This window comes from Pinus tabuliformis, chromosome 5_1 (genome assembly GCF_031772625.1).
Source record: "Pinus tabuliformis cultivar Carrire ecotype Pingquan chromosome 5_1, CPIR1, whole genome shotgun sequence".
In the NCBI taxonomy this organism is placed as follows: Eukaryota; Viridiplantae; Streptophyta; class Pinopsida; order Pinales; family Pinaceae; genus Pinus; species Pinus tabuliformis.
Genome location: NC_142305.1, coordinates 694,752,665 through 694,774,239, shown reverse-complemented (window position 1 = coordinate 694,774,239; position 21,575 = coordinate 694,752,665). Strand labels below are relative to the sequence as shown.

At 39.1% G+C, this 21,575-nt stretch overlaps 1 protein-coding gene across 2 annotated transcripts in view; it reads left to right on the top strand.

The window, feature by feature from the left end:
- The window catches only part of LOC149166842 (phenylacetaldehyde reductase-like), a 522,913-nt gene that overhangs the window by 112,359 nt on the left and 388,979 nt on the right, over positions 1-21,575 (top strand). For both annotated transcript variants that reach the window (XM_089432778.1, XM_089432779.1), the window contains exon 2: positions 5,776-5,945. In XM_089432778.1, the coding sequence (XP_089288904.1) occupies positions 5,776-5,945 (170 nt within the window). The remainder of the gene's footprint in view (positions 1-5,775; positions 5,946-21,575) is intronic.

The following is a 21,575-nucleotide window of genomic DNA, read 5'->3' as shown; positions in this document are numbered from 1 at the left end:
AGGGCTCTTAGACTAAAAGCCACTAAGTATTGCCTTATGAAGGATGGCCTTGGGTGGAGAAATCCTGAGGGCATAGTGCTTAGGTGTGTTGATGACATTGAGTCCAAGAAATTAATCTCTGAGTTTCATTCAGGATTTTGTGGTGGTCATTATGCTGCTAGAACTACTGCCCACAAAATCCTGAGAGCTGGTTATTATTGGCCTTCAATTTTTTCTGATGTGCACAAGTTTGTTAGAGCTTGTCAATCCTGTCAACTATTCACTGGGAAACAGAAGCTTGTTGCCCTGCCTCTACAACCTGTCATTGTAGAGGCACCTTTTCAACATTGGGGTCTGGACTTCATAGGGAAGTTCCATGAAAATTCTAACAATGGCTACTCATGGATTCTGACTGCTACGGATTATTTCACTAAATGGGTTGAAGCCATTCCTGCTAAGAATGCCACTGAAAAGGTTATTATAGATTTCATTGAAATAAATATTATTACTAGATTTGGTGTCCCTGCTAAGATCACTACTGACAATGCCAAAGCTTTAGTTCCTCAAAGTTTTCATCTTTTTGTTTCAAGTATGGCATTGTCTTATCTCATTCGTCAAATTACTATCCTCAGGGTAATGGTCTGGCTGAATCAAGTAACAAGAATCTCATAACCATTATCAAGAAGATAGTAGGAGATAATAAGAGATCATGGGATAGCAAAATCAAGTATGCTTTATGGGCAGATAGAATCACTAAGAAGAAAGCTACTGGTAAATGTCCCTTTGAATTAGTTTATGGCTTGAATTTAACCTTACCTATGCACCTGAAATTGCCAACTTATCAGCTCCTTCAGAATTTTTCTACTAATAAAGATGTTGTTCAGAATAGAATAGATCAGATTGTGGAGTTAGATGAAGCTCGTAGGACAGCTTTTGATGCTATATGTAAGATTCAATCTAACATTAAGAAAAGCTTTGATAGATTCTCTAGATCTAGATCTTTGCAAGTGGGAGATATGGTACTGCTTTGGGACCGCAAGAATGAAAAACCAGGAAAACATAAGAAGTTTGACAGTTTGTGGCTGGGACCGTACATCATTCGAGACATAGCTGGACCAAACTCATTCCACTTGAGCAGATTGGATGGTGAACCACTTGATCTACCTGCAAATGGCCAAATGCTCAAGCTGTTCTTCAAAGATGATATCTGATGCCATAGGGCATCCTTTGTATTGTATTTCTGACCCTACTCCTTGTTATTTCAACATTTTATCTCTGATTTAGGATTAGATTTACTTTCCTTGTTAATAAATGAAGAGCTTCTATATTTCATGTGCTTAAATGTTATATGATGATTTTTGAATGGACGCTACTTATTTCTGTTGTGTGTTGCGTGGATGCAGATTCTGGATTCTCACATTCCTGTAGTGCAACAACGTGTCCCCAAGTAGAGCCAGATGTTGACCACTACGTGTCAACTTCCCATAGCAAGTACACCGCCTTTTCTTCGCAAAAAGGGATAGCGCTTAATCGACGTGTTCGTGCCATTCGACAACCATCGTCGACTTGATCATATTTGTTATAAACCCAGTCTGCATGTGTGAATTGTAAATAATCTTAGCAGATCTGAGTCATGTATGTAAATTGCCTAGGTGGACCTAATTTTCTAGTGATAATCTACATTCTGGAAGGTTTTTTGTCTCACCGATCCATGAACGGCAGAGTTTTCCTTCAGCCTAACCCCAAAGCCGGAATGAATTTTGTCATTAGAATCTTAGAGGAATCCTAGTGTGTTAATCTGCTAGATTATAGTTGTGTCGCAGAACTGGGTGGTGTATGAGGGCCTATGTCAAATGGGTTTTCCCCCTTGAGATGTAAAATTGTAAAAGTCATGATGTAAAGTGTCTTGAGGGTTAGAAAATGTTTTAATCCCCTCATAAGTCCTAAGTCCTAGGTCCTAGGTGATTTTTTCCAAAGGCTAAGTTCGAGGATCCATTTAAAAATAAATAAAAATTGAAAAGATAAAAAACAATAAAAATATATATATATATATATATATATATATATATATATATATAAAAGATATAAAAATAAAAAAATAAAATAAAATAAAATAAAATAAATAAAAAATAATAAAATAAAATAAAAACTTAAAAATAATAAAATAATAATATTTTTGAGTAAATAAATGCAGAATTTCAATTTTTTTAATGCATTAAAAATTCGACGGATGAGATTAAGAGATATCTTGATCCTCATCGACGGTCGAGATCATTTTGACATGGATCACTCGAACTAGCCGTTGGGAATTTTTCCTTTAAATAGGGTGCTAGGGGTCATTTGAGATCATTCGATCTGTGAGTCTTGTGCTGAAGAAAGCTCTCTTGTAAACTTTTTCTGGTGCAAATAAAGAAAGACTTTGGGGTTGAAATCTTGCTGGTGTTACTCTCCTGAAGTGCTGTGAGCTATTTTATTTTCTGCATAATTTTATTTTCAGCCATTAGTAATAGCTTGATGTAGAGTATTGTTGAACATAGGTATCTTGTTCACTTACTAGGGTTTGAATGGTATTAGAATTTCTGAAATAATGGCAGGTATCTCCATTGCATCTGGGATTTAGTACTTTCTTTTTTCTCTCTTTATTGATGGTTGAAGTGAGATGTGCAGGAAACCCTTATTCAGAAAATCAGTGGGCGTTTGGGGAAGTTCTCGGCTGAACCAGCCAACTCCCACAAAGCACTCTCTAGTAGAGCCCAACCAGTTTTGATTCTGGGTTTATCATTTAGAGTTTATTTTTGAATTGCATGAGAGTTTTTCCTAAAGCATCTTATAGCAAATCTGATTTTTTTTTTTTACTACTGTGCATAATGACAGATCTGGCTGCTTAAAGCCTTTAAACTTGTGAAAAGCTGTAATTATTTAAGTTAAATTTTGGGTTTTTTGCCTCTGGTTTCCCTGTTTTTGCAGGAAGAGATTTCGTGTTGGAAGCCAGATCTAGGCCCTGGGGCAAGATCTGGCCTCACAACCAGTTTTCTACAGGGACATCGTTTTATTGTTCAAGGGTTTCAAATTAAGTCATCTTCAGATCCAGAGAATTGTTGCAGGGTTTCCATCAAAAGCAAGGGAAGTTAAAAAAAAATTTGCCAGAAAAAGTTCCAAGCTCCATATCTCTCCATCAAACCCCCCCACGCTGGTCTCTTTTGCTGCTGCCAAACCACGCAGCCCATCCCACGCTGCCACCACAAACTTTTTCTGTTTCATTTTTGCTCTCAACTTGTACGGCAAGCAAAATGATAAAAATTCTATCCTTCACATTGCCCACGAAGCTTCTTCTCTGCGTGTTTACTCCTACACAACAGATCTTGCCGTGCAGCATTTGCAGCGGCTAGTTCTGCCCTTGCATTTTCTTTTGAATGCCCTCTAAACCTGCAAACGAATCCATTCATAAAAAATTCGTGGTCTTTTCTTGCGTTTTCCCTGTTGCCCACCATGCAGTCTTTTATCTGCTCTGCGTTTTCGAGTCAACACGCAGATCTTGCCGTCGAGCATTTGCAGCTGCTAGTTCTGCCCTTGCATTTTCTTTTGAATGCCCTCTAAACTTGCAAACGAATCCATTCATAAAAAATTCGTGGTCTTTTCTTGCGTTTTCCCTCTTGCCCACCATGCAGTCTTTTATCTGCTCTGCGTTTTCTCTTCTTTTTGCTGCCATCACGCAGCTCTTTACAACGACAGTCAAGGCCATCATCCTCTCTTCTGCGTCCATCCTTAGTCAGCTCCCTCACGCTGACCTGTGCATCTATTTGCAGTTCCCGCAATATCATCCGCTCTCAAAACCTGCATCAGAAACCCGTGTTTCCTCCTGTTGGCCTTCGCTTCAGTTTCTTTCCTTGCCGTCGATTGCAGCCGCACTGCATACATACAAAACAGTAAAAAAAAAAATTTAATACACGGGCCAGGTATCTGCATTTTGGTGTTATTAGGTGCGTGGAAAGGTTGAATTTTTTTATGCGTAAGTCTCTTCTCCATTTGCGTAGGAAGAAGTTGTCCTTTTTTTATTATTAGGTTCAGCGTAAATGCAATTTCAGAAGTTTACTTTAGATTTTGGTTTTGTTACATTTAGATCATAGTTTAGTTTAGGGTTAGATAAATTTTAACTTTAGCTTTAATATATATAAATTTTAGAATTTAGGATTGTGATTTTTCTTTTTAATTTTAGATATTTGAATTCTAAATTTTAGATTTAGTTAATTTTGTTTAGATTTAAATTTTTGTTTGAAGTAAATAAAAATTAAAAATATATATATATATATATATATATATATATATAGATATATTAAAAAAAAAAACTCATAAAAAATAAGATAATGAAAGATTTCTTTTAGTTTAGATTTTACTATTATTTAGATTTTTGATTTAAAAGTTCCATTTAGTTTTAAATTTTGTTTTATCTGAAAAATATAAAAATATTTTGGGATTTTTTTTGCCAATTTTAGTCTTGGCTCAGGAATTTATTATGTTTTATCTTTTCTGTTGAGGCTGAAATTTTGATTTGGGAATTAATGTTTATCATTTTTTAAATGCTTGAATGATCATTAGCTATAGGAATGTGATATCTGGTTAGCATTTGAAATTACGTGGTTGTTTAAAGCATCTAATTTTTCGAAATTTTAACTGTTGGAGTATCATTAAGTCATTGAGCATTTATTGATTCTCTCGCATTTGGTAAAGGTTAAGCTTTGTTTGAGTTGATTGATGGTTAACGATTTTTAATGGGCCTATATTCCTGCAGTATTTGACAAATAATCGTTTAATCATTTATCTCATAAGGCACTGGTCTATTAATTTAATCAAATCAATTTAGTGCTGGTTTCCTTCGTGTCTCCCAACCCAACTGGTTCACAGTTGGTCATCCATTTTTCCTATAGGGTCAACCCCCCTTAGCCGCGGGAGACAGGCTTAAATGGAGAGATCGGGGATCAGGGTGACAGCCCCCGATCCGAGCATTGTCGTGACAATCTATGCGACAACAAGAGGAAAGCCTATGAAAATCAGAAATTACTCTTGCATTTTGAAAGGTTAACACTATACATGCTTAAACAATATGCTGTGTCGATTATTAACATGATCAATGAATAAGAAGTACAGTGATTAAATATGGGGTACTAGTAAATGTCTGTTTCCATGATTTGCATTCCAAACTGCTCTCGATTATATTTCTTTTCCAACCATCATTGTTTCAGTTGTAGCATCCATTATGGAGAGATGCAATTAAGGCTTAAATCATGCCAGCAGAAAGTGATGTTTGAAAATTAGCTGGAAATAGTAATTGATTGATTTTCTTAAATATCCCATGATGTTACATAAAATCAGTAACTATAGAAAGTATGAATACCTTGTCTACTAATATGCAGACATAAAGTGTATGCCATCCAAATTCATGTGTTTGGATGTTCAAACTTCAAAGTATGGCTGAATAAGCATGTTAATATTATTGTTTATTGGAGAAAAAAAGATGGAAGTTTCTTATGCAGGTTGTAATGGTAAAATTTAACTTACATTGTCAAGCTTATGTAAGATATGTCACATGTTGCATCAATAATGAACTGAATAGTCTGGATAAGCATTGGGAAGACATATTGGTTCTTGTCTTTAGGATTCCGATACGAAGGATTTTATTTTTGAACTATTTGAAGTTTTAATAAATAATAACTGCTTTCATTAGGAATGGGGACTGAATAAATAGCAGCCACATGCTTTCAGGAGGTTTATTGTGTTGCTTGGTTCATTATATGTCAGGTAATCCTCAGAAGACAGAGCACTTGCGTGCATTGGAAGGAGCCAATGAAAGGCTTCAACTGGTGAAAGCAAATTTACTTGATGAGGGAACTTTTGACGCAGCTGTGGATGGTTGTGAAGGTGTCTTTCACACTGCATCACCTTTTTACCTTGGCGTCAAAGATCCCCAGGTGTGACTGCTTTATAAGTTTCTGCTAATCGAAGTGCATGTGATATCATGTAATGAAAGCACTGGTGATACAGTTTCATATACATTTATGTCAACTATCATATACTGAAGCTTACCAATCTGTTTATCCCTGCTGTTCATTGTTCTTGAATTCGATTTACATTTTCCCAGATTTAATGACTAGTCTTTGTTTGTGAGTAAAAGGTTTAGGTTGCATGAGCTTTGTATTGAATAAAGTTTAGAAGCATAATTTGGACTGAATCATAAATTTAATAGCCTGGAAATTCTTATAATTTTCTTCAGTCCATGAGTTAATCATTATTGAAGTTTGTTACTGCAAAATCGAGCAGGCCTAGTGCAAAGCCACAATAGGCATTGGCAACCTAGGTCTTATGGCAACAAAGAGATTAGACACCAGTCATTCTCAGTGGCCTCCTTCCAGCTACTTAGTGGTGGATGTTATTCCCACAAGGGAGGCTTCCCTAACGATATCATCCAAGTTCAAGGTTTTCAATAAATAAGTGCTGAAGGGTGCTGAAGGTCTAATGGTTATGAAGGTACTAGCAAGGCCTTGATGGCTGTGATAAGAGATACAAGCAATCAACACACTTTCCACCAACACCAATGGACTAGAAGAGGGCTGCTATAAACTTGGATTTCTATGATATGCAGTTTTGCATCATGGAAAAATTTAAAACAGCCAAGAAATAGCTTGTAAAAGGATAGATTCAATAAATTATCAAAGGCTATAAAGGGGTAAGCTAGGGAAAATGAAATTTTTGTAGTTTTTAATGGTTTAATATGCATAAAACAACAATAGAAGCCTAGACATCAACCCTAGTTTGGGGACAAAAATGCGATTAATGCTAGTTTTTTTTTTTTTTAAATTTATTAAATGTAATTTTTATCAATAGCATAATGACTTGTAGATGCAAAATTACCATAACATGCAAATTAAAACCAAACCCTATCCCAATCTATCAAGAAATTAGGAAAAGAGGTAGAAATTTAAGATGATTACCACAACTAGAATAGTTCCTTCTCTCAATTGGGCAATGGAGTCAATTAGGGCAAGGTCTATGATAGAGGGCATTAGATCTCTTAAAAACCCTAGCGACTTCTCTATATGGGATATTTAAGGTCAAATGATGCATCAACCAAGTTCCTTTGATGCATTCTTCCAAGACAAATTGTACATATCATTAAGAATCAAGATTCCAAGAAAGATATTGCACTTTTAATTTGGCACAAATAGAAACCCTGATTTCATAAATATAGCATGCAAAGTGGAAGAAAATGGTATTAAACTTGCACAATTCCAACAAGAATCACTTCATCAATCCCTAACAAGTTTCTCTATGCAAAAATCTCCCTCCCAAGAAAATTTACTTCATTAAATGTCCATTGTGTCCAAGAGAAAAGTACAAGAGAACTAGTGCACACTCCTCTTTAGAGAGAAGAGCAAGTGTGAATGTGATGATGATAAATTGAACTTCCCTCTATTTGTATGAGGGCAATGAAGTCACTTTTCATAATTTTACATTATAGACCAGTCACCAAAGGAAGGCCACAAGGTCTTGTGGCCTTGATCTCCTCCTCCATTCTCATTTTTGCAGACTGTCAAAAGTAATCAGATCTGAAACATTTCATTTGCGATCTTAATCACAAGAACAACAATAATAATAAGGCCACAAAACACTTAAATTGTCGCATAATAATCATAAGAATCATAACAAGTGTTTTGGCTCTTGTTCCTTGCATTTTTGGTGATTGATCTAAGCTGCAGTAGACTGATTTCTATTGACAGTGGCATCTTCTAAGGTCTGATACATTCTATCCATCTCTGAAGTTGATCATCATGCATTATTGTGGAATTTGGATAGCTAAAGGTATAATAGATTGGCAATTGCATTAATTGTTCTCTTAAGTTTTGAGGATAGCCTCCCTCATAGCTATATTACTAACCTTTTCATTTGGTTGCTCTCTTGTTAGAAGTTGCATTGTTGCATTCAGTTCTGGTTTCATTTCATCATTTTAAATCACTGCTAACAATCTCATCTAATTGTGCTTGTGTAATCTTGAGTTTCCTCTTGTTCTAATTGCTATATTACATAAGTGAGAGAGAATCCTAATAAGCACATATAAGTAATCAAACATCATTGCTATCATTTTTTCATTGAGTAACATTGAATTGACATCTTGTAATCTTGGGTTGACAAGTGGTATTTGAATATTTGGGTTACAAGTGGTTTAACATTATTCGTATTGGAGCATTTCGCATAATTGTTATTCCATTGAAGCAGTTGAATTGTGTCATCATTTGCATCCTCATTCTAGACTAGTGTTACATTTTTAAACTTTACCTCCAAGCATAAGCTTGGTTGAAAGAAAGATAGGACAACATTCTCCACCGTTCAATTTGAGAAGTTAGACCCCAATTCATGGTTAACATAGGTGACCTTGCAGTTTTCTTGCGGGCAATCCCTTGTAGGAACGGAGGCACATGGGTGGTTAGAACACCTGGGGAGGTATCATTAATGAAGCCTTAGCCTCCTTCCCCAATAGTTCTCTCTACAACCTTGTTACAGTTCTCTCTACAACCTTGTTTGTGACTAGCTTCAAGACAATTGAGGAGTAGGCTTCACCTAGACTAGGCATATAACTAAAATCAACCAAGATCTTGCATCACACCTAGTTTAGTTTTGCATTTCATGTGTTTGATTTTTTCTCTTCTTGCAACATTGTTATTATTGTGACTTGAGGTATCTATTTGCAAGTTTCTTAGTTCTCATTGAGCATTGTTTAGGAACTGGTCTATCATATTTATCTTATATTTGCCTCATTGAATCCATCTTAAAACACATTGACACTTGCTCTAATTATAATAAAGTTACACTAATAATAGTTGCCTTGCCCTTAGTTCTCCTAGACTTGTTGCTTCAACAAGTTTTCCTTCATCAACCATCCTTAGGGACTACTTCCCTTGACTTAGCTAGGAGAAAGCCTAAACGAAGTGAGTAGGGATCAGAGTGGCAACCCCTATTTTGAGTGTTGTGCCTTGGGTGTACACTTTAGGCAACAACATTTTCTGGCGCAGTTGTCAGAGATAGAGTTTTTTATGTTCTCGAGTTTCTTGCTAATCTTGGACAAGAGTATCTCTCTAATATTCATTTGCTCTTTCAAGGTCAAGTGAGCAGGATGTTATTATGGGCTTGTTTGCTCCTTGTGATTTTACTAACATCAGGGCTATCCACACGATTTTCCGCCTAATTTTGGCGAAATCATCGCTGAGGTTCCCCTTTTTCCTGACGAAAAAGCCATTAGTGCCGAGGCTGACCTTTAGAATGTAAACTTGCATAAGAAAGTATTGCCCATATACTGACTATGAGGATGTGAAAATGAAACTTTTTGTTCTCACCTTGGGTAATTATCCTTTGGATTGGTTCTTAGAGTTCCATGACAACACTTTTGATTTTTTACAATCAATCATTGATGCTTTTGAAGATAAATATGGAGATAAAGAAAGGGTCAAAGTGAAAGCTGAAGTAAAAGAAATTAGAAGGGCTCAAAATGATCTGATCAAGGAATTAACTCAAATGGTTAAGGATATGCTACTCAGTCAAACACAGGTAATTAAGAATATGGAGGTCAACCAAGCTCAACTCATTAAGAATATGGAACTTAATCAAGTGAAATTAATAGCAAATCACACCAAGGAAATGAGTTCCGTGTAGAAGAAGTTGTTATCCATGGAAGAAAAACATGTTGAGGAAATGAAAATTATGGAAGTTAATCACTCTAATCAGATGACCACCATGCAAAATCATTTGATTACCGTAGAAGCAAATCATGAGAAAGAAATGAGTTCCATGCAAACAAAACATAACAAAGTGATAAAGGACATGGAAGTTGGTCAGATCTCTCTTCAGAACAGGTTGTTGGCCATGGACGAAAAGTAGGCACTAATATTAAAGACTATGGAAGAAAATTATACTAGGGAAATCATTGCTATGAAGGTTAAGCTTTTTAATCAAATGATCACACTTCAGAATAAGTTGGAAGAAATGGAAAGATCACAGGTACAAAAATTCCAACTTAGGCTAGATGATGAATCAGAAAAGAGCAAACGAATTTCAACAGATCATGAGCCTTCCCATTCGCCAAAGTAATATCACGAAGAGGTCACTGAGGAAAATCAAGATCACAGTCTTAATGCTTGCAAGATTTATCCATCATGCTTGTTAGATTTGAATCAAGAAAGAGAAGAAACACATATCATTAAAGTCTTGGATACTTCAAATATTCCATTTGGGCATTTCCAAGGACAAGCAGAAAGTTATACTTCGTTTCCATCGTCATCATTATCATAGCCTACCAAAAGTAAAAAGCAAAAAAGAAAAGGGGATATAAAGGATAAATCATCCGTGATAAATAATGTCAAGCTTCCACATGGCACAAATCGAAAAGGAAAAAGGAAGAAGCTTGATGCATCTGATGGTAGGGAACGACATGATATTCGGACAAGCCAAAGTCCTAAGATCTTCAGAATTGCACATGGCACAACAAACAAACAACCTATGGATCTACCAAACAGATGCTTAACATGGACTTCATTGAAGACATCTGATGCCATAGGGCATCCTTTGTATCGTATTTCTAACCCTACTGCTTGTCATTTCAGTTATTAGAAGTTGATTTCATTTCAACATTTATATTTCATAGATTAGAATTTGTTTATGTTATTAGAATAGATTTACATTTCATGTTAGTAGGATAGTTTTTGTTTACGGAGCTTCTATTTCATGTACTTAATGTCATATGTTGATTTTTGGATTTATATGTTGATTTTGGGTAGCATCGGATGTGCTCTAGCTCCAAAATTTTGTGGAGGGGCTAGAATACATAATATATCCAAAACCCAGAAATCGTTTGGAGAAATTCCACCCATATTGTGAGTTATTAAAATAATTAATGTTTTTAATGGGGTTCCTAAATCTAAACTTAGGAAAATAAAAATATTAATGGGTATTAATAAAAATATGGGTGAGAAGCTTCCAAGAGACGAGGATCAAGTCTGTTTTAATCTTAGTCATTGATTAGGGACTTAATCTCGACTGTTGATTCATCAACATGAAAAATATAAGAGGAGGCTTGAGGGTTAGTTGGAGATACACCAAGTAGATCAATTAGTTCGATTTTTTTGGGGCGTTGTTTGCTAAGAAAATCGAACTAGTGAGCTGAGTTGCAGTGAGAGGGGCAAAAGCAAAGATTTGGATCGGAAAGGAGTTTCGAGCCAAAGAGTACGTGGTAGAGAGGCAACAGTAGCATCAGAGAGGCAGCATAGAGGCCTAACCGGGCAAGGAGGGGCTCATGCAGAGTTGATGCAGGCCAGGAGGGTCTCTTGCAGTGGTAGTGCAGAGTATTCGTCTGAAGTCTGAGATTTTGCTGGAGAAGCGAGGTTCTGAGCCAGGAGAGCTGAACAACAGTCTTCCTCCAGCAAATTGATCCCGCGGAAGGGGTGACGCAATATTTTGAAGGCAAGACGCTGGCCCATGCAGTTATTGCGTAGGGATTTCGCATATTTTGCCGAGAGGAGCTAGATCGCTCATTGGTGTTAAGAATTTACCGGAGAACATAAAATAATTACGAAGATTTACCTATATTTATCGAGAGGAACAATAACCAGCAACAATTATAAACCATAAACACAAACGTTTATCCAGGAAACCCCTAACATGGGGTAAAACCCAACCTAATGAGATCTCATTAACCTTGGCCAACTCGGCCAAGTGAGCCTTCACCACTCGCCTACCTTGCCTACCTTACAATGAAGTCTTCCCGCCTTTTATTGACTCAAACCCCAAATCAGTTTTACCTAACAATTCCTCCCTTAAACTTAACTTGGGGTTCTTTGACTAACTCCATCCAAACCTGCTAAGTGAGACAACCTCGCTCACTATAGCCCTTACCCCCCTCAAAATTTTTACCCGGGATACTGTTAACCCGACATCCCCCTATCACTTAGGTCTAACCTAGACTTTACCGACGATTACCCACGGGTACGCATGCCTTACCAGGGCTTACAGTAGTATGCCCATTTACATGCAATATAATTTGACTCCATTATAATTTATTTATTTTTGTTTCCTTGTTTCTTTGTATAACCACCCTCTCAACTTGACACACTTTGTGCCTCATGCTCTCTTAGCATAGCTGAATTCTATGGATTCCTTCACTGGTACAAATAAAGCACCTTGCTTTATTCTCTTCTCAATTCGCTACTTCATAATTTGTTTCACTTTTGCAATGTTTGAGCCTAACGCTTTTCAGCTCTCATCACATATTGCACGGTTACATATCCGCTAGGTACCTTTCCAACTATATTAGCAACGTCTCTAATCATCGACTGGAACACACCACCATCCCTACTTGGTTCGGGCCTTGGCAACCATCATCATCTCCACAGTTGTGTGATCTTCAATCTAGACGACCACATGGAGGGCCATCTCCATCCCCAACACATCCCATTGGTTTAGACAACTCGAGACGATGTTTTTTGCATTTCTTTGCCATTATTAGTTTTTCTTCCGTTCGATCCACTTTGCCATTTCAGTCCACATCCCATTGATTTTCCCACCATAACATCATCGTCATTTTCATTGAATCTGATGTTCATCCCTTTGTCGATTCTTTGACACATCACTTAGATCTCTTTCTTGAACCTCACAATACCATGAGTTCACTCTCAATCTCACTCAGGCACCCTCGAGATGAGATATCTCTCGAAATCATAGACTGAGTTCACCAATGTAGAACACCCATACGTTAATCTCCTCTTAGATCAATTCTGGGCACGGTCCACACACCAACCTTTCCTTTTCTCACTGGTCTGAGCCACTGGTTGATACAGATTTTCAAAAAATCGGTTATGTGTTTCTCTTGACCTGTTCCATCACCATCTTCACAAACTCTAGGTTGTGGCCTTCTCACCAATGTCTTCATCCAGCCAACAAACGAGCGCCTTCAGTTTTCTTCACAAGAAATATATTTCCCACATCCACGTGCTGCTATTGGGCCTCATTGCTTGTCGCATCTCTGACCTGACATCAACTTCTCTGGCGCAGATCTGAACGTTCACCTCCCTTTATCTTGCCTTGGACCACTTCGAACTTGGAGATCTGCCTTCTGGCAGAGAGAGATCCCAGATCCACTCATCCAATCTGCTCCTAGATGAGCATCGCGCCTCCTCTCAATGCAGCGTATATTGCCGAGGAATTTGAATTTTATTTGGCAGACTCCAAGTCGAAATTGTTGTTGTTGCCGGCCAAAGGGGGTGCCCTTGACACAGCTCAACTTGGTGGCCTCCACATTGCACATCAAGAAAACCTACGAGCTCCCCACGTCAAACACGACAATCATTACCCTGCTGCTCTTCCATGTCCACGGTCTCATCGCGGTTCTGCTCTCCTTGCTGATCTCTGGAGCCTCGGTCGTGCTCGCAACGGTAGGCAGATTCTCCGCATCAACATTCTTGACTGATATGCGAACCCACGGAGCCACATGGTATATGGCGGTTCCCACGATCAGTACCCCAAGCTCTCGTTCATCCGTAGCTGCAGCCTGTCGCTCGAAAACAAACAAACTATGCATCAACCCTTTCTATGTCCACTAGGCCAAATAACCCTTGGCAATAGAAGCATCATTCTGAAGCCAAAACATAACCTTTGGCTCTCATACCAATTGTTAAGAAATTTACAAGAGAACATAAAATAATTATGGAAATTTACCTATATTTACTGAGAGGAACAATAACCAAAAACAATTATAAACCATAAACACAAACGTTTATCCAGGAAAACCCCTAATTCGGGGAAAAACCCAACCCAACGAGATCTCATTAACCTTGGCCAAACCCTGGCCAACTCGGCGAAGTGAGCCTTCACCGGTCACCTCCCTGGCCTACCTTACAATGAAGTCTTCCTGCCTTTTATAGGCTCCATTTCATGCAATACCATGGGCAGTAATACCATGGGTACACTGTACCATGCCCAAAACCACTACTGTTTAACCAGGTCAAACTTGATTCAAACTCCGAATCAATTTTACCTAACAATTGGATCAGCTGTGACTTGGGGAATGAGGTAAACCCTCGTATGTATTTCTTACTACCGTGATTTCTCTGTAAGGTTAGCCGTGTGAGAGGCAACTTGTTGTACTCAGATTTTGCTTGCTTAATAATACAAACTCTCTATCTGTTGCACCAGTTTTCTCGCATTGGGTTTTTCCGGGGATGTGTTGTCCAAAAATAACAGTGTCCCTTGTGTGTTTGTCTCATCTATTGTTTCAATTTATGATCTGTATGTCAGTGTAGTCTGCAGTAGTGTTTTTTCATCACTGTTTATAAATTAAATAACTTGTTGAATGAAATAACAAGTAGGAGATGCTAAACCAGTAACTGTAGTAGGATTTCTGTTTGTAAAGATTCAGAAATTTTCACATGGTATCAAAGTATTCTAGATCATAGGACACTAAAGCCATCAGCCAGAAGTTCCAACAAATCTACTGCAGAGAGGCAACTGTCTCGAGTGACTACGCTATTTCAGAGCCAGAGAAGCAGCAGAAGGAGTGATGCAATACCAGAGGAGTGACGCAGAAGCTCATGCAGTGCTTGCGTCAGCTTTTTGAGCTAGGAGGAGGAGACGTAGTAGCCAAGAGGAGGCCATGCAGTGACTGCGTCAACTCTCTGAGCCATCGCAGAACCTGAGGGGCTCAGATCAGTCAGTTTCCGGGGCAGTAGGAGCAGTGCAGATTCGATCTGTGGTGTTGGTGGGACGCTGTTGTTGTTGTTGCAGAACAGTGTCTGTGGAGACGAAACCGAGGTAGAGGGAGTCACTGCCTTAACGGATTTCTTGCCAAAGAAATCTAGGTCCGGGTTGCTGAGCAACAACAAAGGAGGATTGGAGAAGGGGTGATTCGACATTATTTGGCGGGAGGATTTCCGTGAAGGAAATCAAGACTTAGAGGGAGTCTAGAAGGAACTTGTTCCTTAGAGGATTTCTAGCACCAAAGAAATCCAGATCCGAGTCTTGTTGGGGCAGCAACAAGAGAGGGAGAAGAGAACCTATTCTATACTTGTTTGAGCAAAGATGGTAGTTAATGGATTGAGGGATTAGGACAGATTGGATGGAGCATCCAACTTTGTCATTTGGAAGGCCAGGATCTTGGCAATCTTGGACAAGAATCGCATCAAGGATTATGCCTTGAAAGTAGTTGTTGTTCCGGTCGATGTTGATCCTCTCAAGAAATACAAGGAGGCTCAAGCAAAGGTGAAATGCATGATCTTGGATGGGGTCAAGGATCATGTGATCCCACATATTGCTGAAAAGGAAACAACAAGGGAGATGTGGGAGGCCTTGACCACTTTGTATGAGGGAACTTTCGTTCAACGGAAGATGTTGCTTGAGAACCAGCTAAGACAGTATCAGATGCAAAAGGGAGAAGAAATCGATCCCTTCCTTCTCAGGTTGCAAGGGATTCGAGACCAGCTGACTTCCGTGGGGTCTACACCAGATCCTGAGTTCATGGTCAGGACTGCCTTGAATGCAGTCACTGAAGACTGGGAGACCTTTGTCCAGAGCATCTTGGGCAGGGCTTCTCTCCTGAGTTGGGAGGAGATGTGGGCAGATCAGGCGGTTAACCAAGGCAGGAAGTAGCGGCAAAGGAGTTTGAGTCAAGAAGGAGGAAGAGGAGGATGCAACTCTCGCATTAGTGGGACAACAAGGGCAGCTAAAGAGGAAAAAGAAAGGCATAACCAAAGTCAGATGCTTTCGATGTGGGGAACTGGGACATTTCACCACTCAGTGCCCTCGGAAGAAGGGAAGGAAGAGAAGTGTAACTCTAAGGCTGCTCTAGCGAAAGCTGACAAGGGGGACGATGATAAGGATTGCGCCATGAGTGCTCATGCACGTCTAAAGAAGAAGTGGGGCGACATTGAGCTGTAGTCGGGAGGACTACACAGGGGCAGGATCCTTGAGGTGCCCAAACTCTTGGATCACATATGGATACGAGAGCCCTTAATGACAGTAGAAGAATGACGGGAGTCAGTTGGTGCGAGGGATGATGGAGCGACAGTGGCAGAGCTAGAGGGCCAAAGTTTGAAGCAGCGAGTGGAATATTGCAGCAATGCGGGAGGCACAGAGCAGATACAACAACAGCGTAGTAGCATCAGAGGGTCAACACAAATGAGCAGTAGAGGTAGCTTTAGCATCACGGGTATCCAGACTAACCAGCATGTCATCTTTTGGGTGACTTTTCTGTTACTTACTTCTCAGCAACTGAGTTGCAGTGCAGCAGTTAGCAGTGGCAGTGCTATGGGCAACATGATGCAGCATATTGAGAGGGCGCTGCAGTATAGATGTAGCAGTGACAGTGGCAATGTCATGGGAAGCAGCACAGGATGTAGTAGTGCAGTGGATGAAGGGCAGCAGGCCAAGAATCAACAACAGAGAGGACCAATGTCGTGGGTCAGTGTGATGCTTCTATTGGGAAGTATTGTTAGAGCACATTCCTTGCTAAGAGGGAGTGTTGATTTTGGGTAGCATCAGATGTGCTCTAGCTTTGAAATTTTGTGCAGGGGCTAGAATACATAAGATCTCCAAAACCTAGAAATCGTTTGGAGAAATTCCACTCAGATTTTGAGTTATTAAAACAATTAATATTTTTAATGGGGTTCCTAAGTCTAAACTTAGGAAAATAAAAATATTAATGGGTATTAATAAAAATATGGGTGAGAAGCTTCTAAGAGACGAGGATCAAGTTTGTTTTAATCTTAGCCGTTGATTAGGGACTTAATCTCGGTTGTTGATTCATCAACAGGAAAAGTATAAGAGGAGGCTTGAGGGCTAGTTGGAGATACACCAAGTAGATCAATCGGTTCGATTTTTATGGGGTGTGGTTTGTTGAGAAAATCGAACCAGTGATCTGAGTTGCAGTGAGAGGAGCAGAAGCAGAGATTTGGATCGGAAAGGAGTTCCGAGCTAAAGAATACGTGGCAGAGAGGCAGCGATAGCATCAGAGAGGCAGCGCAGAGGCCTACACAGCCTAGGAGGGGCTCACATAGAGCTGATGTAGGCCAGGAGGGTCTCTTGCGGTGGTAGTGCAGAGTATTCGTTTGAAGTCCGAGATTTTGCTGGAGAAGCGAGGTTCTGGGCCAGGAGAGCTGAACATCAGTCTTCCTCCAACAAATTGATCCAGCAGAAGGGGTGACGCAGTCTTCTGAAGGCAAGCCGTTGGCCCACGCAGTGATTGTGTAGGGACTTCGTAGTATCTGTTGGGAGGAGCTAGATCGCTCATTGGATCAGCTGTGACTTGGGGAACGAGGTAAACCCTCGTATGTATTTCTTGCTGCTGTGATTTCTCTGTAAGGTTAGCCGATTTGAGAGGCAACATGTTGTACTCAGATTCTGCTTGCTTAATAATACAAACTCTCTATCTGTTGCACCAATTTTCCTACATTATGTTTTTTCGGGGACGTGTTGTCCAAAAATAACGGTGTCCCTTGTGTGTTTGTCTCATCTATTGTTTCAATTTATGATCTGTATGTTAGTGTAGTCTGCAGTAGTGTGTTTTCATCACTGTTTATAAATTAAATAACTTGTTGAATGAAACAACAAGTAGGAGATGCTAAACAAATAATTGCAGTAGGATTTCTGTTTGTAAAGATTAAAAAATTTTCACATTATATAATTGGATGGACGTTACTGATATAAACTCGTGTGTTTCTTGGATGCAGATTCTGGATTCTCACATTCCTTTACTGAAGCAACGTATCCCAAGTAGAGCTATATTTTGACCACATCTATGTCAACACCTCCAAGAAGTAGAGTACACATCAGTAGATAAAAATTTCAAGATTATCTTCATCATGCAACTTCCAGATTATCATTGTAATCCAAATTCTGTAACCGTGTGGGCCATCATTGTAAAATGATTCTAGTATGACTATGAAGCCATGTAAAAACATCTAGGTAGCCTAAGATTCCTTGCTAAAGAGTTTCACTCTAGGGAGTTTTTTACCCTCCGCTAATTATTCGCATTTCCGAACCCAAATAATTGGCAGAGTTTTTCTCCCACACATACCCCAAAGCTAGAGTGGGGCTTGATGGTAAGACCTTAGGTGAGTCCTAGTGTTATCGAGTCTATGTATTTTTATCATACTAGATCATATGTCTTGTGTTGCAGAATTTGGTTAAGTCTAGAGGTCATGTGTCAATTGTAAAAATTCCCCTTCTAATGGGATGTCTATGTAATATCTTGATGTAAAAAGTGTTGTCTAGGAATATTTTTGGTGGATGATTACTCATAATTAGACATCATCGCCTAAATATTTTTTAGACCCACTTTGAGGGAGAAAATATGTCTAATTCCCTCTAGAGTCATTTTAATTTAGTTTCTGGCAAAAGTGGAAAAATTATTAAGCCAAAAATTAATAAAAAAATAAAATGAGAGAAAAGTAAATTCTCGCCAAGTGGAAAAAATTATAAAAATTGATGAGGTCCTTTTACAAAGTCAAAAATTTAGAAAGGACTCATTTCCAAGGTAATAAGTCCTAGTCCAAAAATTCGTTGGGGTCAAAAAGAATATTTTCTCAAAAATATCGAACTTTTGGGTCAAGGTGATTGATTGAATGCGAGAATTATGATAATTCTATTTTTTGAAGATTCTTTAGTGGTCCAAAACCTCCCAGAAGTCAAAATTTGGTCAATCCAGCCCAACAATCAAGGAAACCGAATTATTGTGGAGATCTGTGTGACAGTTATCTGTTAGTTTTTTGTAGAATTGAAGGTGTTCTAGTCTCGAAACTTTGTGGAGAGGCTAAAACGCATGAGTTCTCCATAACCCAATAATCGTTTATCGAAATTCCACCTAGAAGCGTCTCAATTATATTATTAGCCTATTCTTAAATATTTCCCAAGTCTAAACTTAGGAAAAGGTGTTAATTAATCAGTATTAACTGAGATAAGGTGTGAATCATCTAGAAACTCACACGGATCGACTCCAATATGATCTTTGCCCCTTGATTAAGTTCTAATCTTGGCTGTTGGAGGTCCACTAGAAGATTACAAGAAGAAGTCGATTGGTAGATGGAGGACACACCAATAGTGCGTATTCCTTGGCATATCGAGCTAACAACAGCAGAGTTCGAGCCAAAAAGGGACACATGTGTCAGAGGGGCAGGGATAGTGAAGCTGGAGGAAGATTTTCCAGATTTGGTGAGTACATTGTAGAGAGGCCGAAATTTTTCTAGGAAGTTGCGCAAAAGCTTTAGAGGGCAGTTTGATTTGCTAAAGTAAGAAGGCGTTTTCAGTTCCAGAGGTTGGGCAGAGGTTCCAAAGGGCTAGAGAAGCATTTTCCCAGTCAGTAGTAGGCAAGACGACTTGATTTTCAGTTGTTCCAAGCAGCGTGAGTGTAGGTAGCGCGAAGCTAGGTGGACGACTTGAGCTTCAGTAGCAGTCAAGTGTTGGGATTGCTCGGAGTGATGGTAATTTCCATCAAGATATTTTTGCCAGTATTTTCTTTGCAGGATTGCCACTATTCGACATCCAGATTGTACTCATATAAATTCACTGTTGCTTAACAACATAAAACCCTCAGCAGCTGCATCGATTTTCCCAAGTTGGGTTTTTCCGGGAACTTTTGTCCAAAAATAATTGTCATATTTTATGTGTGTGCTAGCATTTGTCAGTTTCCAATGCTATTATTTTCCGCAATTTTATTTGTGAAGGTTTCAGTGTGATTTATTCGATATTTGCCATAGCAAATAAATTGTTAAATTAATTAACAATTAGAAGAATAATTTCCAGTTGCTGCAATAGGATTTCAAATAGGAAATTTTCACATGGTATCAGAGCGTGATTGATCAGATGGGGAAGCTCAGAGGTGGAAGAAGAAAATTTTGCTATTAAGAGGGAGCAACAGGTCGAAATTTTCTGGGGTTGCGCAGTGCCTAGCCAGGTAGTACAGATTGTTGGGCAAGGGTTCAATTTTCTAGTTGCAGTTGCAGGAAAATTCGATTTGTCTAGAAAAGTGATTCTAGTAGGCAGAGCGAGCAACAAAAACTTAGTATTTTCGCTGAGCACATTCCTTGTTTGGACGCAAAGGGTTTTGCAGTAGTTTTGCAGTTGTAGAATCAACGTTGGGTGGAAGAGAAAGAGCACAAACAGAGGGAAAATTTCTCTCAGGGGATATCGAGTTTTAGAGATCTAATTTTTCCAGTTGCAGATTTGCAGTAGTTGTGAGCAGATCCTCTCACTCCAGAAGCGAGTGTGAGTAGCAGATCAAGTAGCCAACTAGAGGGAAAGAGGTAGTTTTCAACTAGATCAGAGATGGTCACAACTGGGTTCAAAGATCAAGACAGATTGGACGTTGCCTCTAACTATGTTATTTGGAAGGCCAAAATGTCCTTTCTCCTTGATGAACATGGTCCAAAGACCTATGCAAAAAATGTGGTGGCAATACCAACAGATAGTGAGGCACTAGATCCAGGAGGAGTATGAGACTCCAATGTGTCGAATGGGCAGGGTCCAACGCAGTTGAAACAAGGAGATCAGTCATATTAGTTCCAGATTGTTGCAGTAGGACCATCACCTTTGCTACAGGAGCTCACAGTATCATAGTAGCAGGTTCAGTGTTCGCAGATGCAATCTGTCATTAGACAATGCAAAGCTAGTTGCAGTCAGTACCCAGGAGACAATTGTAGAACTAGTTGCAGTGACAGACAATGTGAATTACCCAGTTGCAATATGCAAGTGCAGTTTCAGCTAGAAGATTCCTAGCATAGAGCTTCACAGTCCAGTTTCTAGTGCAAGAGCGTAGTGTGAGTTGCCAAGAGGGAGCAGAGAGGTTTCCCAAGGGAAATTGATGTTAAAATTGGAAACTAAGGTCATATTACACTTTGGAAACTCATTTGATGGAGATGATGATTGCATTGAATTCCTCTTTTCGGGAGGACCAAAATCGACCTAAAGATCATCAAATTTGGAGAAGGGAAATTTTTATTTTTGAATTATAAGCCCACATGTGCATAGTTAATCATGTCGGCCCTAAAAAAAATTGAACACCCTTGGAAGGATATAAATACAAGTGACATCTACCTCATTTGGACATCATCATGAGACATCCTTCCATTCTCTTTCTTGGTTTTAGCTCACACAGGTCTAAGGCTTGCTAGGAGGCTGACGCAGAGGCTTTAGGAGCTATGCTGAAGCTAGCAGGGCTGATGCAGGGCCAAGAGGAAGTGTCGGAAGGATTTTCGTGGGGTAGACTAGAGCTAAGAGGCTGAATATCTGTCTCCGAGAACAGGTATTACTACCGTGTAACAATCTATGTTGGGTGAGCCATTTCTGGCACCCTAGTTGTACTCAAGAATATACATAATAATAAAACCCTCAGAACTGCTGCACCGGTTTTCCCGCATAGGGTTTTTTCGGGGATGATTATCCAAAAATAACGGTGTCCCTTGTGTGTTTGTCTCAGTATTTTAGTTGTTGATCTGTATGTGAGTTAAGACTGCATTTGCATTTATTTCAGTATTTATATTTATAAATAACTTGTTAATGGAATGAACAAGTAG